Source organism: Bicyclus anynana, chromosome 11, assembly GCF_947172395.1.
Source record: "Bicyclus anynana chromosome 11, ilBicAnyn1.1, whole genome shotgun sequence".
Classification (NCBI taxonomy): domain Eukaryota; kingdom Metazoa; phylum Arthropoda; class Insecta; order Lepidoptera; family Nymphalidae; genus Bicyclus; species Bicyclus anynana.
Genome location: NC_069093.1, coordinates 1,260,632 through 1,278,257, shown reverse-complemented (window position 1 = coordinate 1,278,257; position 17,626 = coordinate 1,260,632). Strand labels below are relative to the sequence as shown.

General features: G+C 36.6%; 2 protein-coding genes across 2 annotated transcripts; both read left to right on the top strand.

Moving 5' to 3' along the window:
• Window positions 1-6,353: 6,353 nt before the first annotated feature.
• On the top strand, window positions 6,354-10,426 carry LOC112054193 (bilin-binding protein). The gene is made up of 4 exons (XM_024093886.2): window positions 6,354-6,547; window positions 7,710-7,947; window positions 8,741-8,830; window positions 10,181-10,426. The coding sequence occupies exons 1-4, from the start codon at window positions 6,428-6,430 to the stop codon at window positions 10,387-10,389; spliced, it is 657 nt and encodes a 218-aa protein (XP_023949654.2). The 5' UTR covers window positions 6,354-6,427; the 3' UTR covers window positions 10,390-10,426.
• Window positions 10,427-12,019: 1,593 nt separating this feature from the next.
• On the top strand, window positions 12,020-16,312 carry LOC112054191 (apolipoprotein D-like). The gene is made up of 4 exons (XM_024093884.2): window positions 12,020-12,213; window positions 14,245-14,476; window positions 15,122-15,211; window positions 16,064-16,312. Exons 1-4 carry the CDS (start codon window positions 12,103-12,105, stop codon window positions 16,279-16,281), a joined length of 651 nt encoding a protein of 216 aa, XP_023949652.1. The 5' UTR covers window positions 12,020-12,102; the 3' UTR covers window positions 16,282-16,312.
• The last annotated feature ends 1,314 nt before the right edge of the window (window positions 16,313-17,626 follow it).

Sequence of the window (17,626 nt, the reverse complement as noted above, 5' to 3'; positions counted from 1 at the left end):
AAAAAAATAATTATATATATAAAAAATATATAATTTTTAAAATTCAAACTCTCAAAACTCAAAAAAGTGCTGAAATAGGGCTTGAAAGTTTACATTAATTTCCACGCGGACGAAGTTAGTTATTAATAAAAAAGTAAATATATACCTGGTATACCAGAGATGTCAATATCCATTTTCATCTACAAGTTTATCCTACCGTCCTATTTCTTTCTTATTACAGTTATATTACTGTTTTAGGTGCCCGCAAAGCCACTATATCACGTCGGGGATCCTTTAAGCCACGCTCTAGACGTCGGTTTACCCGAGGCAGGTGAGGCAAGTTTACCTGAATGTTTCTATTCGGAGTCGGTTTTATGATATCCAGGGAAATCCCAACTTTTGTTTCGCGGAATAAAGGGATTATTTGGTTCAAAGCATATACAGTCTCAACTTATTCACGTTTCCCGTTTTCGAGTTTTCTTTTGTTAATAATAGCTGGTTAGCCGTGATAGCCCAGTGGATATAACCTCTGCCTGCGATTCCGGAGGGTGTGGGTTCGCATCTGATCCGGGGCATGCACGTTCAACTGTTTAGTTGTGTGCATTTTAAGAAATTAAATATCACGTGTCTCAAACTGTGAAGGAAAACATCGTGAGGAAACCTGTATACCAGAGATTTTTTTAATTCTCTGCGTGTGTCAAGTCTGCCAATCCGCATTGGGCCAGCGTGGTGGACTATTGGCCTAACCCCTCTCATTCTGAGACTCGAGCTCAGCAGTGAGCCGAGTATGGGTTGATAACGAATAATAATTGACGTCATGGTAAATTGGTAAGCATAGGCACAGAACAACATAATTTCCACTAAACAATTTATGATCAATAATTAAAACACAAAACATTATTGCACAAAATCACTAACGCGATGACGTGACGGAGTTCACGCTGCTTAACAAGAAACTCGAGTCATCAATTATACTTCTTATTTGTATCATCACTGTTGTATCAACTTGTACGAATAACTCCTTTTTATGAGGTGTCATTTTATAATGACAAAAACCTATGGCACGAGCATGGGCGGACAGCATGGGCGGAAAGTTTTTCAGACTTCACAAAATGAGGTTAGTGTGGCCATTGCATACTGTCGTTCTAAAAACCCTTCTAGAGATGCGTATTGCATCTGAAGTAAATAGACACTGTCGAAATCAATTTATCTTTACCGATATAACTCTACAAGCCGAAACTCCGTGCGGAGCCGATAGCAAGAGCTAGTCTCTGATAAATTGTCCTCGACAAAGGTACAGCAGAATGCCTGGCATGCGCCCAAAAGCGTGTTCCTAACATCAATACAACGTTCAACTTGTCCACTCGTTCTATTGATAACAGAAACCTTGCTTTAAATTGGTGTTTGCACTTTCTCCATTACAAAATATTGTATTAAATAGTAAAAGAACCGCACAATACCTCTTTTTTAGACTAATTAACAAATTATCAAACGAAATGGATGTAGATTTTTATCTTACGAAAAAAGTTAGCCCACTTCCATCTTACTTTGCAAACCATCTTAGATTGCAGTCAAGGGATAACTTGTACCTAAAGAATAAAAAAAATACAACTAGTATTAAAAACGTAAAATTTTAAATAAAAGACTTCATCAATAGACACCCCTTAATTATTTTCAAAAGATTAAAGCAGTCTTTAAACAGATGTAATAAAATAATATGTGCGGTCATACTAACAAACTCTATGGTCTGTGTTATTTTTTTTAATTTTATACCCGCATGTTGGTTATCATGTTTAGATTGTTAATTTTTTTGTTTTCTATGTTAATAATAAATTATTATTACTGTACCTAATCCATTAGGTTTAGGGTAGTTCATAAAAGGAATGCCTTGTACAATGCTCAGAAAAGTCGACATTAAAAAAAATAGGTAGAAACATAAAAAAAATTTTTGTAAGTATTAATTTCTTAAATTAATAAAATACGTCAATTAAACGCAATGCAAAACAGGGTTGTAAAGTCGATGGTGTTACACCCGTGCATTTTTTTGTCGTGTTGAGTAAGTACCTTAGATTCTTTTTAATCCGATAATAATTATCTTAAATATTAAAAAGGTAAGTGCCGATGGCTCCATGTGGGACCACTACGGCGTCACCGGGGGGTTTAGGAGAGCGCAAAAGCATCGCCTGATGAGACCCGAAGGCTGAAATAAAGATAAAGGACAGAACCACTCTCTAAGGACGTCTCATATGAGACTCGGACCTCGGCTTAGAGGGCCATTCCTGAGGGGGTAACCGTGACTTGAGTGAATCAGTCCGGACGTCCCCGAGATCGTGTGTTACAAAACCCACGTCCGGGTGACGTTAGATATCGGGGACCTCGTCTTCGCCGGCGAAGACGCTGTGTTGCTTGTGATTGTGTCGCCCGGGAAGCATTGTCGTCGTCATGTCATCGTCTGGATCGTAAAGGACGTTTTTGGGACGCCTCTGCTTGAAGTTATGCTTGAAGTTAGCGTTAAGGTTGGGAGTGTAGTTGCAGGCCTCAGTTTCGAAAGAGCTGTTTCATGTAACTCACTCCGTGCCTCGGAGAGCACGGTAAGCGGCCGATTCCGATCATTATTTTATAACTTTTACGTATTGTTACATATTTGCTATAATATTTTTGTAGGTAAGTCAAGTTTCTGTCTAAATGGCAATGGGCACATAGTTCGAAGAGCCGATGGACGTTGGGGTCTCAAGGTGCTGGGATGGTGAGATGACACTAGAAAGCGCAGTGTTGGTCGACCCCCCACCAGGTGGACTGACGACATCAAGCGAGTCGCAGGGATTCGCTACGCCAAGCTATAGGATAGACGATAAAAAATTCATCCTCACTTTGCATGTAGGGAAGGGAACCCAAATTTATTTTTAAAATTTTCGTTTTACCACCACTTTTTAAACGTAACTAATATTATACATACCCTTACCGAATCTCATCTTTCTAGTTTGAACAGAGTTATCGTACTGACAACTTTATCTTTTTAATTAACAATCGATTTCCAACTACGTTTTTTAAGTAGAATATTACTCTTTAAATAACAATAGCTAATTACTAGTAGTTGTTTTAGTTTTCCTTGTAATTTTATTATATATTCTACTTTCATGACTTTGTTCACGTATCCATAAATAACCGCTTAGCCGGTAGAGGGTAGTGTAGCTTGTGATTGTGTTGCCCGGGAAGCATTGTCGGTCGTCATGTCATCGTCTGGACCGTAAAGGACGTTTTTGGGACGCCTCTGCTTGAAGTTAGCGTTAAGGTTGTGAGTGTAGTTGCATGCCTCAACCACTAGTTGGTTGGGGTGGATGACAGCTCTGTCGAAATAGTTTCGAGAGAGCTGTTTCGTGTAACTAGCTATAGAAGGTAAATCTAAGTCTTTATGGAAGTCGTTATTGCGTACAAACCACGGTGCGCCCGTGATTTGTCGCAGAAACCGGTTTTACAATGTTACGAGCGGCCTAAGCATCGCTTTGGGACGGTGGGCAAAGACTACACTAGCGTAAAGCGCGTAAGTAGCGTAGCGGTTAAGATCGGACGGATTCACTATCGTTGTTTACTATGCGACTCAATGAAAAGCGGTCAATTAGCCGCTTTTGTTCGCCTCAGTTTTGACCATTTGATTTATCTCTATTATAAAATCTTTGTAAAGTACTGAATAATGGTTTGGTTCAGGCACACCACGCGGATGATGTCGCGGGCGTCTGCTACCTTATCTTACCTTACCTTATCAGCCGATAGACGTCCACTGCTGGACATAGGCCTCTTGCATGGACCTCCAAGCACAACGATCTCGAGCCGCCAGCATCCAGCGTCTGCTTGTGTATTATAAATCACGAAATAGAAATAGAAATAAATGGAATTTGAAACAGAGCTTGGAACCCCCTTAAAGCCTTCGCATATCTCATAGTACTAGACGCTTCTGACGGTGAAGTATAACAGATTCTTTGGCGACCTCCCAAAAGCTTGCAATATCAACACAAAGTTTAAATTGTTGAAAGTGAAAAGGTACAATTGATATATTTTGCTTATGATTATTTTTTTTATTCTTTACAAGTTAGCCATTGACTACAATCACCTGATGGTAAGTGATGATGGCAATATAAGATGAAAGCGGGCTAACTTGTAAGGAGGATGAAAATCCACACCCCTTTCGGTTTCTACACGACATCGTAACGGAACTTTAAATCGCTTGGCGGTACGTTTTTGTCGGTAGGGTGGTACCTAGCCACGGCCGACGCCTCCCACCAGCGATACCTGGACCAATTAAGAAAACCTCAATCGGCCCAGCCGGTAATCGAAACTAGGAACTCCGACTTGTAAATATACCCCGCATACCACTGCGCCACGGAGGCCACGCCAAATTTTAATACACCTTGAATCTTGATATTTCAAAATTAAATATTTGAAATATCAAGGTGTTTTCAATGGTGTGCACAGAGGTTTTTAAGTAGGGTGGGCAAAATCTTTACTAATACTTATTACCCAGGAACTTATGTTTAAAAGCCTTAAATGATTATAATAATAAAAAAAAATATGTTTTATTAATAATAAAAAAATCACTGCTCTACATGAAGATAATCTGGTTAGAGCTGAAAAGGAATAAAACATCAAAATACTTCGGAGATTACAGCCATGTGGAATCTTAAGTCAACTATTATTGTTCTGATAGTCGTTTCAGTCAATGGTCTTATAGCGAAGAGCTCGACCAACAACTTAAGAAGCTATTGCTTAAATGTTAGATGAAAGATCGGATACAGGAGGCGGTTATTCCTGAGACGGCACGTATTGTGCGGAGATTCCTCCCTCGGGAGCCCTGACCATCGGTTACTTGGATATTCAAATGTCCCGCAGCGGCATAGTTTGTATTATATTTATTAACGGAAAGGAACTAAAAATTATGGTCCTCACCCTAGAAGCTTGCCTTGCTTGAACTCTCAAAAGCCCCGAAAGTTTTTTAGGAAATTTTTAACATTATTAATAATAATTAAAGAAAAAATATTCATAAATACATGAGAGAATAATAAATATATATATGTTTAGACTCCACATGACTTTTTTTGGGGTAAATTGAATTTTCCCCACCCATCGCGACAAGCTTTATGAAGGGTTAATGGGTAATTTCCAGGCCAAACAACGTTCCCCGCAGTAAATCTCGCGAACGGGTCGACAGCGGGCAATTATTTCTGGCGGGGTGACTTGGGCTCTAATTAATGAGGTAAACTTAAGTTTTGTGTTCTACAAGTTATTTCTAACTTCTTATACACTTTGCGACCGTGTTGCTGCATACATATTACTAGCCAATCAATTACCACAGTTTGAAAAAAAGAGGTTACACAAATACTGACAGCGGGTATTTCTTAGTCATTGCGACAAATCACTTTTACGGATGGCGTAATTGCACTAAAATAATGAACAAGATTGACCGTATTCTTCATTCAATTCTTCTGGAAATTTAACAAAGGTTGTAACTCAATAAACTTGTACATCCTAAACTAGTCTCTATTACATACAAAATAAGGTTTTAAGTCGATTGGGGAGTAGGCGCTTAGGCGCCGCGCGGTGCTCACGTGCAAGTTACCGTGGCGTAAGCGGCGGCGCCGAAGCGTCGCGCAGAAATCAAGTAGCAAGTCTATTATCACTACTTAAACCACTTAAACATACGAGTATTAGCAGCATTTGTGTTTTCAGACACTTATAGTAGGGGAGCCCAGGATGCTAAATTTGCAATTACTAAAGAAACTGATTCAAGACAGAAAATTTTGAAAAATCCGAAAAAATAATATAACTTGGTCACTCTGGTGATTTTTGAAATATTGTTCAAATTAGTTTTAGAAAATTAGGTGGTGTATCTCCCATTTGCGTTTTATCCATTAATTACGGAACATCCTGTATGTATGATGATATATGTGACATGACACGTGTCGACATATTGGACACCTTACCTTTGAAGTTTTAGTGTTTGTATTTTCATTTAAACTTTCTATAACTATTTACAGAAAGTTTAAATTAATGAATTTATGAATGAATTTATTTTCATTTAAACTTTATATAACTATTTATAGAAAGTTTAAATGAAAAACTATTACAAAAATCCTCGTTAAATCAAAATAATGAAAAATATTAAACAATTAACTAACGATATAATTATCGAATAGGCAAAATTCACTATTAATCATAGACATATTCTTATCAGCTAGTTAGCTTTATTTTGAGCAATATTTTTTACTATTTTATTAAATAATCTATCACGTGGGCGAAGGTTATCGAATTTGTATGGAAACGACTGACAAGCGCTATCAAACACGAATAACGAGTCTCGTGGGAGAACGGCCTTCGTATCCCTTTTGTTAAAAGATTTACTCCACACTGTCCAGCCGTAGTGTCTATCGCAGACAAATATTTTAAAGCGATAAAAATGTACAGTTTAATTGCTTTACTGTTTCTGTCAACAGTGCATGCACAGCTTGAGGTCGATGGACCTTGCGATTTAACAAGGAGCATCTCAAATCTAAGCGGCGTAATATATTTAGAAGAAGTAAGTACAGCTTAAGTTTTTCTTTATCTCTACTATAAGACCACAGTTTTTAGGGTTCTTTGTGGAATTCAGAACCCTAAAAACTGTGGTTTTATTGTAGAGATAGTATGAGTATGTACATAAAATATTTGATCAAAGTCGTAAAATAAAATCTTAAAAAATATTTTTCACTACTCTTGCTCAAAAACATTGTCATATCCAGTGTTTTTGAGTAAGAGTAGTAAAAAGTATTGTGTAACACGCGGGGCTAAACCCATTATAAACTCGGTTTCTATTTAGGCGGCCTAAAAATACCTCGTTTAAAATGGGTCTACTATTTTAGGGTACATTCCGTACATGCAAAGTGTAAATAAATAAATAGAAGAGTAAACTCAAACCTACAAAAGATTGTTTTACTCTTTGAAGACGAAATGCAGGAATAACTAACTTATGCCCGTGTCTAGTAAGACATGGGTTAAAATCTCCTTTTTGTTTGTACAAATTAATATTTTGTCTTACATGTGGCTGGTGGGAGCTAGTTACCACCCTACCGACAAAGACGTACCGCCAAGCGATTTAGCGTTCCGGTACGATATAGTGTAGAAACAGAAAGTGTTGTGGATTTTTAACCCCCTTTTAACAAGTTAGTTCGCTTCCATCTTAGATTGCATCATCACTTACCAGCTGGTGAAGAATATATAATAAATTAGCATAATCATAGACATTCTTATAGTCGACCCCGATACCGTACTGAACGTGTTAAGAAAACCTCAATCGGCCCAGCCGGGGATCGAACCCAGGACCTCTGTCTTGTAAATCCACCGCGCATTCCACTGCCCCACGGAGGCCGTCAAATGTTTATATAAACTCCAAGAACTAAACATAAATTAAAATTAAATTATTCTCTAATTACAAATACATAATAGAGATAAGATTTGCTGTAGCGTTGTTATATGTGGTGGGTATAGTCTTTAGTAAAAATACATCTAATTTATTAAATGGCGTTCACAAAGATTTGTTATTAGGCAGTAAACGAGTATGTAAAAATTGTACAAAACCTAAAGTTCTTTAGGACTCGTGTCCTCAAGGTAGGCAGTGCATTTTCGGGCCTATAACCTACACGCCTCTGATCATTAGTCCTCTCTTTTTTTAGTATCAACTAGTATATGAATCAATATCTCAGCTTGCAGGTACCTGGTATCAAGTGCAGAGGATACCAAATGACGTGGAAAGTGGAGAATGTTCACGAAGCGTGATCAAATATTCGATAGAAGAATTCAACAAGTATGACAAGCCGTCAGAGGTGACGTCGATATATAAATACGACTCTGAGGTGGTTAATCATAAACGCGTGCAAAGGAATGGTACCTTTACTAGTGACGGTGAAAGTGATATAGAAATTTTCACATTTTCATACGATGGTAAGAATACGCAATATCGCTTTTCCTTTTCTGAATAACTGAGTTATCTACGATTATATACTAGTGGACCCGAGTTAAGTTTCGCTTTGACTCTTTCCATACCCCTATCCTATTCTACTCCCACCCTATCACTACTCTACCCCTACCCTACCACTGCCCATCACCTACCCTACCCCTAACCTACCCTACCTTTACCCACCCCTACCCTACCCCTACCCTACTACTGCCCTACCCCCGCCCTGCCCTGCCCCTGCACTGCCCCTGCCCTGTCCCTGCCCTGGTCCTCCTGGCTTCTAATTGTTCCAGGTCTGGCTGGTGGGAGGCTTCGGTTGTGGCTATTTACCACCCTACCAGCATAGACGTACCGCCAAGTGATTTAGCGTTCCGATACGTTGCCGTGTTAAAACCGAAAGGGGTGTGGATTTTCATCCTCCTCCTAACAAGTTAACTCGCTTCCATCTTAGACTGCATCATCACTTACCATCAGGTGAGATTGTAGTCAAGTGCTAACTAGTGGTAGGCACTATTCAACCCGTACCCTACCATACTTCCAACCTACCCCTACCCTACACTTGCCCATACCCTGCCCCTATGCTACCCCTACCCTAAACTACCCTACCCCTGCCCCTGCCCTACCACTACCCAACCCGTATTCGACCCTACACCTACCCTACACATACCCTACCATACTCCCACCCTACTCCTACCCTGCCCTGCCCCTGCCTTGCCCCTGCTCTGCCCCTGCTCTGCCCTCTGCCCTGCTCTTTAAATTTTTTTTTTTTATTTTTTGCAGGTGTCTCGCAAAATTACAAGATTCTGGGTTCCGATGGCAGAAACTATCTCATGCTCTACAGCTGTAAAAACAGTGGAGGCAGATCTATTAGTAAGTTCAATAGTCCCAGGAACAAATTATTTATTTATGACTAATGTTGCTCGGAAGACTGGAAGTCGTCAAACCTACGAGTGAGACGATTTGTGATGATCTCGAGAACGTATTGTAGAATGGCTGGACATGGCTGGAAATGGGTCTGTAATTCATCATTAGGGTTTTTTCACCCTTTTTTTAAAACAGAACCACCACGCGCCTGTGCCACGACTCGGGTGTAATTCTCTCGTGGACGACGGAATTGAACAACTGTCGAAGGAAATCGGTTTTCCACCCGCTTTCAGGAGTTCTGCTGTGATTCCGTCTTCACCTGGTGCCTTGTTATTCTTTAGTTTTTTGAAAGCCAATGTCTTAGAGGCTATCGTCCGGATAACTTTGTTATAATCTCGGGTGAATTTGGCTCTTTAGCCAAATTTTCAACAGGCTTTTGAGTAGTGGTGCATATAGCTGTCCGTGGAACTTTTCGACCTCACTCAAGATCTCTGTCTTGGAAGAAATGAGATTGCTCTGATCGGTCTTCAAATGCGTCAAATGTCTTTGCCTAATAGACAGATCTCTCTAGCTCTTTTGGAAATAATAACTGGCGGGGTACTTTTCCAAGCAGTATGTTGTATTGCTTTCACAAATTGGTTAACTTCTTCGTCCAATTGCTCTGGACATTTTAAGGGAACGTTTAGATTTATATTTTCCTTTAATTACTGTCTTTTAAAAAATTTGAAAAAAAAAATTGCCAATCTGTCTTGTACTTTGTAAGTCTTTATAAAGGTTCCTTAAACCATATTTTATCATTTATTGTTAACAATATTGGGTGAATAATCTGAGCTCATGTCATATCCATCTTCAAAACTCTTGGTCTTTTGTATTTGGTTACTGCTTATAGCAATTTTTTTTCCTTTAAAAGTATTTTTAGCATTAAAGTCTCCCATCTAAAAAGAACGAAACAATAAATATTTTAGATCGAAATAGAGGAATACATAGGTACAATAATTGACACTAGAGATAGATAGATAGATAGGTAGAGCCGTGGTCGCACTTACTGAATACGGCCTACTGCGATTATGCCAGGAACACCCTCCATTTTAAACATATATATGCTACATATATACTCAGTAGGTATGTAATGTGTGCGACCACGGCTCTACCATGACCATTTTGGTGCTTAGCATTTCTCTATTAAAACGTGAAATATATTCTTGTTTCGTTCTTTCTATTAGACGCCTTTTTAATAGACCCCTTTTTACGTAGCCGGGTTATAGTTTTTAATCTTTATTTATGTCCAAGTACTATACGAAATTATATTGCTTAAATTGATTTTGATATAAGTAACTACCCTATTATTTATTGCAGTAAGCGCGTGGAAGTTTGGACGAAAGACCACCTACTCAGAAAAAATAATCTCCCTCACCAGGACATTGTCGGACAGTGCTAACATTCCTGACGAGTACTGGATAAATGTGTCACACACCGAAGCAGCGTGCAAGATCAGAAATGGCGCTGCAATGCTACAGATTTCGCCTTTCATACTAATGATAGTTGCTGTATTTTCTATTCAATAATTATAAATTTATTAGACTAATAAAAATATGAGCTACATTTTTGGTTTCTTTTTACCTGACTTCAATAAAGGAAAGAAAGAAGAAGAAAGAATGCCTCGATGGTCCAGTGGTTTGCCTACGTAGTTTCGTACCACGAGGTACCAGGTTCGAAAGGCGGACTATAATTTTTATTTAATTAATTTTATTGAGATAAATAAATTTTAATTTGATTTATATGAAATACTGAGTTATTCTTTCTAATGAAAAATTTTCAGTTACAATTTTCGCCCGAAGTTGGGAAATTGGTGGTTTTACACCCCCGTGCATATTAAACTGTCATTAATAACTGATACTGATAGTAAATGAATTTACCCATCATCATACATTACCCATAACATACCAACCCAAATTGGAGCATTGAGGTGGTACATAGCCTATATATATAATAATAATATGCCTTACATAGACAAAATGTAGACTTCAGGACCAATATTACACATGACGTAACATCTCCTTTTTGGAGATCTATATTTTTAGAGACTATTTTTTTTATAGTCTTATTTTTATAGAGGAAGTTTGAGGTGGTCTCTGGATCCAAACCGATTTTTAAAATTCTTTTACTACTGAAAACCACGTTATTTCAGGCATTCCCAATTCATTCCCTTATTTTCACGGGAAAGGGAACTACGCAGGTGAAAGTGCGGGGCGGCGGCTTGATTAATATAAGTTAGTCTTTTCGGTTTCACACTGGTCCATATCCAAGGCGCTGGAATATATGGTTTCTCTACTGCCGGTTATTGTCGACTCTGACAAACTGGATTCAGTAGTGAATAATGTCTGTTCCGTGGATTCAGTTGTTTCAGGTTCAGTAGACGTTGTACTAAGATCAATAGATTGAGTTGTACTGGATTTAGTTGTATCAGTAGAACTTGCTTCAGTAGTACTCGATGTGCTAGATTCGGGTGTTTCAGTTAATGCGGTATCACTAGTGCTTGGTTCTGAAGTACTTTGTAAAGGTTCAGTTGGATCTGTTATACCTTCACTGGTCTCTGTCGTACTACCTTCACTGGTCTCTGTCGTACTACCTTCACTGGTCTCTGTCGTACTACCTTCACTGGTCTCTGTCGTACTACCTTCACTGGTCTCTGTCGTACTACCTTCACTGGTCTCTGTCGTACTACCTTCACTGGTCTCTGTCGTACTACCTTCACTGGTCTCTGTCGTACTACCTTCACTGGTCTCTGTCGTACTACCTTCACTGGTCTCTGTCGTACTACCTTCACTGATCTCTGTCGTACTACCTTCGTTGGTCTCTGTCGTACTACCTTCACTGGTCTCTGTCGTACTACCTTCACTGGTCTCTGTCGTACTACCTTCACTGGTCTCTGTCGCACTACCTTCACTGGTATCTGTCGTACTACCTTCACTTGTCTCTGTCGTACTACTTTCACTACAACAACATATAGAAAACATAACTTATTTCTTCCAAAATATAGCATGCTATTTTGACAAGCTAACACTAGTAAGCTATAGGCAAAATGATTCATTTAACAAGTAAATATCGATTAAATTCTGAACACCATTACAAACTACAGTTTAAAAGATAAGATAGTGTTAAGTACTCGATATAAAATGAGCCTTAGTATCGCTTTTGTTTAAACTTTTACTTCATACTGTCCAGTCACAGTGTCAACCGTAGAATATATTTTATCAGCAAATTTAGACGCAATAAAAATGTATAGTTTATTTGCCTTATTGTTTTTGTCATCAGTGTACGCTCGGCTTGAGGTTGAAGGACCTTGCAATTTAACCAGCATCACATATCAAAAACAATTCAGTAATTCAGTAAGTATTTACTTCAGTAATTTAACAGTAGTTTCGTTAAACTTTCTTTTTTGCTTTATAATATAGACTATATTTTTTTTTAATTAATTACTAACTTATAGTAAACACAAACAACATACGTTATATTCAACACAAATTATTAATACCCAACAACACAACTACGCAAAAAATAAACTAAAATAAAAAAATAATTAAATCTAAAATCTTGGCGTCAATCATAAAATTTATTGATTTGGTAACTGTTGTATTTTTTGAAGATTAAAAGGAATTATTAACATAATGTCTTACGAAAATAAAATATATTTTATTGACAAATGTATTAATAAATGAGTTACTGACTGTTTTGTGGATACGATATTAGTCAAAATTTATTTATTATACGATAAAAAAAAAACTGTCGTGGTCAACCTTTATTTAACGTTGATACTGGAATGTCGAAATGATATTATATTTTGACCGACTTCAGGAAGGAGGAGGTTCTCAATAATTTGACCGGTATGTTTTTTTTATGTATGTACATCGATTGATGTACATATATTGATAAGAACTTTCTACCTAGATGGGTTGTGATTGGACAATTAAGGGAACTCCTTAACGGTTTATAGTAGCTACCTTGTGTTTGGGCTTGATTAATTTGTATTGATGAAAACTTTTCACCTAGATGAAATGAAACTAAAAATGAAATTTAATGCATGTGAAAGTATTTTTTACAAGAAGCATCTATATATATTTTCCACTAAAAATGTAAAATTAATAAAATTTTAATAAAAAAAATACAACCGACTTCAAAACCTAAAAACGTACCTACTAAACTAAAAAGCAAAAAATAACATCATAATATTATTATGTTCTGCCTTCTGATCAGTTTGAAGACGGTGCTAAGAAGATGTATTAATTCTGGCCATGAATATTGAAAATTTTTAGATATTTAAGACAGTGCTCTTTCATGTGGTTCTTTCAGAAACGGCTTAAACTAATACGACACCGGCTTAGTACCGTCTTCAAATAGATCAGCAGGTAGCATAATAAATATTATGATGTAATTTTTTGCTTTTTAGTTTAGTAGGTACGTTTTTAGGTTTTGAACTCGGGAGTTCTTTTTCATTATATATTTTCTGTCTTCAGTACTGATTACAATAGTTTAATCGCCGATAAATCGTGGCTAACTACAAAATGCCATCCGGCTTTAGAACACTGATCTTTGAGCCCTATTATTCATTACAGACACTCAATACGAGTAGCTACTCTCTAGCGGCCTTATTTATAAACGTGAACTAGGACTTACACCTCAAAGGACATGTCCCAAAATGGGCTTTTATTATATCACACTAATATAATTTATAAGCAGGTCGATCGTATTTTTTACGGATAGAAGATACAAATTGTTGTTGAGAAAACAGTTTTCAGAATTTTCGGAACCCGCATTAATTAGATAAATATTTTTTTTTATTTCGCTCCCTTGTCTACAAATTAAACATAGACAATACAGTAAAAGTGATCAAAACAGCCAATTAAAACACCTGGAATGGAATTAAAATCCGGTGTAGGCTGTCAATGTCATGTAATATTGTCAAATGTCACTATTACACAAGGTAAAAAGAAACATTAAATCGTAGACAGAGAAGCATTAATCAAAAAAAATCCTTATATTGCTTTAAAAACGCCAAAAACAAACGCTACTAAGTAAAGATCACTGACAATCTGTCAGGGTATGAGTTACAAGCATATTGTCATGATAAAAAATCTTAATTAATGTTGTCAGCTACTGAAAAAAATATTTTTATTCTAGGTTTTAAGCCCAATATTTTGTGTTCTTTTAAGATAAAAATAATTTCTTCTGCTTAGTTGACACTCGGAATAAAGGCCCAGCCTCCATACAAAATTGGAACATATCCTTTCTTCAAAGTAAAGTGAACTTTAAACAGTGATTAGATCCACTTTAATTAAAAAAAAATTGAGGTTTAAATCCTGCTTCGCGATTATGAATGTGGGGGTTATTTTAGAAGCAGGGAGCGTAAGAATCTGTCTCAGCTTACAGGTACCTGGTATCAAGTACAGAGAATACCAAATGACATCGAAACTGGTGAATGTTCACAAAGCCTTCTCAGAGTTTCGATGGAAATCATCATGGATGACAACACGACAACGGTGCAGTCGAGCTATAAATACGACTCCGAGGTGGTGAACCAGAAACTCGTACTACGAAATGGCACCATCACAGCCAATCAGACTGAACCGGGACTTTTGAAAATTTCGTACGACGGTAAGTAAGAACACACGGCCTAATTACCGGGTTTCCATTTTTACATAAATCCACCAGTTCATTTTATACATTAATTTTTAGTTTTATTTTTAATTTATTTTTTTTTGCTTTTTGCAGCTTGTGTTATGGGTACTAAGATAGTTGATATTATAATATTCATATACATTTATATACTACATATAAATACTTATATAATGTATAAATACACACAGACACTGGAAAAAATCCATGTTCATCACACAAATATTTTCCAGTTGTGGGAATCGAACCCACGGCCGTGGATGCAGAAAGCAGGGTCACTACCCACTACACCACGCGGCCGTCAAGTAAAATTTACTTCATAAAAATTTACTTTACTTTATTTAATTACTAGCGGACACCTGTGACCGTCCGCGTGGAATTTAGTTTTTCACAAAACCCGCGGGAACTATGAACTTTTTCGGGATCAAAATTAATCTATGTGTTAATCCAGGCTATAATCTATATCTATTTCAAATTTGAGTTCATTCGGTTCAATAGCCGCGGCGTGACAGAGTAACAAACATTCATATCATCAAAATCGTCAGTTTTTTGCAAATTTCGGAAAACCATGGATTTTTTTCAAGAATTTTTACTTTGTTTCTTTATTTTTTTTTTATTTTGCAGATGTTTCGCAAGATTATGTGGTTCTGGGTGCCGACAGCAAAGACTACCTCGTACTGTACAGCTGTAAAAACAGTGGGAGCCGATCTATTAGTAAGTTTATTTCATCGGCTTTTGACAGATTTCTAACACTTACAAACGCACTAGCACACTAGTCTCTACGATTTTCGAAAGTTTCCCTCGATTTCGCCAGGATGCCATCATCAGATCCTGGCATGAATAAAATGGGACTACCCTGGAATCAAAACCCTTGGGTTTGATTCATTCATTTGATTTGATTAAGTGATGATGCAATCTAAGATGGAAGCGCGCTAACCTGTTAGGAAGAGGTTGAAAATCTGCACCGCAATTCAAATCTAAAGCTTTAAATATTCTATAATCTATAGAGTTTAGTTCACTTAGATATAATTTCTTTTGTTGGCATAATCAATAACGACACATATTTGTGATATAGAATTTGGCTTCCATTTTCATTTTTGTTTTCATTTTCAACATTTATGTTTTGATGATATTTGAATTATTATTCTAGTCCCATTTTTAATCAACTCAATATAAAACCTCAAACTATATTAACAAAGCTATTAATATGGTTTGGACCTGGGTGACGTTCTCACATGGGTTTGTCAGCTTTTCACAGATGATAGCAAAATAAATAAATTATTATATACTAGGCGGACGTCCGCGACTTCGTCTGCGTGGAATTCAGTTTTCACAAATGCCGCGGGAACCGTGGATCTTTCTTGAAAAGTAGCCTATGTGTTAATCCAAAATAAAATATATTTCCATTCCAAATTTCAGCCAAATTACTTCAGTAGCAGCAGCGTAAAAGAAGAACAAACATATTTACACACTTACACACAAACTTTCGACTTTATAATATTAGTAGGATTCATGATCCAATGGCCTCCAAGCACCTTTAAATCTTTAAATAACTTTATTTTGCAGTAAGCGCGTGGAAGTTTGGGCGGAACACCACATACTCAGAAGCAACCACCAACCTCACCAGGACACTGTCTGACAACGCTAACATCAACGACACGCACTGGAAAACTGTCTTGCACACCGAAGCAGCGTGCAAAGTCAAAAATGGCGCCGCCATGTTGCAGATTTCGCCTTTCATAATAATGATAATTGCTGTATTAGCTATAAGTAAAGAAATATAAAATTAATAAATTATTAAAAATCTGAAAGACTTTTTTTTTGGTTTAATTGAATAAGTACATTTATGCAGGTACCGTTTAATATAGATATATTTACGAAGATAATACTTAAATAGGCTAAACTTATTATAAAAATAAAATATAAGGAAAAATCATTATAACTACAACTATAAGTTATAACTTTTTTTGGTTTATTTTCAAAATGTTTTTGCGTCATCTCGCATAGTTTTCCTAAAGGAGATGGTCCATTTCAGGTCCAGTCTTGTACCCCGTATCATAAAAATTTTAAAAATACAGAAGTTTTAATGAAATTAATTCAAGTGAATAAATCTAACTAAATAAAAAGAAATAAATAAAATAAAAATATAAGTTTTTGATTTATATCAAGATGGCGCCAATAGAGCAACTATAACATGACAATTGACAGCAAACGTCAAATCGATTACTGCATTGAAAACGTCATCTATCCGCCATTATTACCTACTGATTAATAGATAATTAATAAATTGTCTATTAATCTGTGGGTAATTTACCCATAACAATGCTGCATTTCTTGAGAAATGATGAATATTATTTCGAAAAAATTAAAGTAAATTCGTAGATTTGATCATCAATAAAAACAGGAACGCATATTTCTTGGTATCAGATAATACCAATTCGTATTAGGCATTATTTTAAGGTATTTTACTTCAAAACAGTAATATATGGGCTATACACTGAAAGAAGAATTCAAATCGGACCAGTAGTTCCTGAGATTAGCGCGTTCAATCAAACAAACAAACAAACTCTTCAGCTTTATAATAATAGTTAGATTAGATTGTAAGGCTGAATGGATGTTAGAAATTGAAGGGAAAGGTCAAATATTCCTGTACCAAATTTAGAACATTTTGAATTTTGTAATGAACTTGATGAGAATGGAAGAAATAAGGGAAATATGCTGTTATCGTAGCAAGTGGAACAAAAATATCAAAGAACTACGCCACGCGTAGATAAAACGAAGATAAAGCCTGTGATACTCACACACAATGTGGCTTTGTAGTGGTAGAAGAATTTTCAAAGTCGGTTCAGTAGATCCAGAGATTAGCACCTACAACACCAGACGCTTTACGTCTTTAAAATATTAGTAATATATTGTGTTTTATACTTGGACAATTGAGAATTTCACTCTTGAAACCTGCTACTTTCCAACACTACTACGATGCAAACTCCATTACTGTTTACAGTCTGTATATACCTTCCTAACCTAACAGATTAATAGATAATATTGTCTATTAATCTGTGGGTAATTTACCCATAACAATGCTGCATTTCTTGAGAAATAATGAATATTATTTCGAAAAAATTAAAG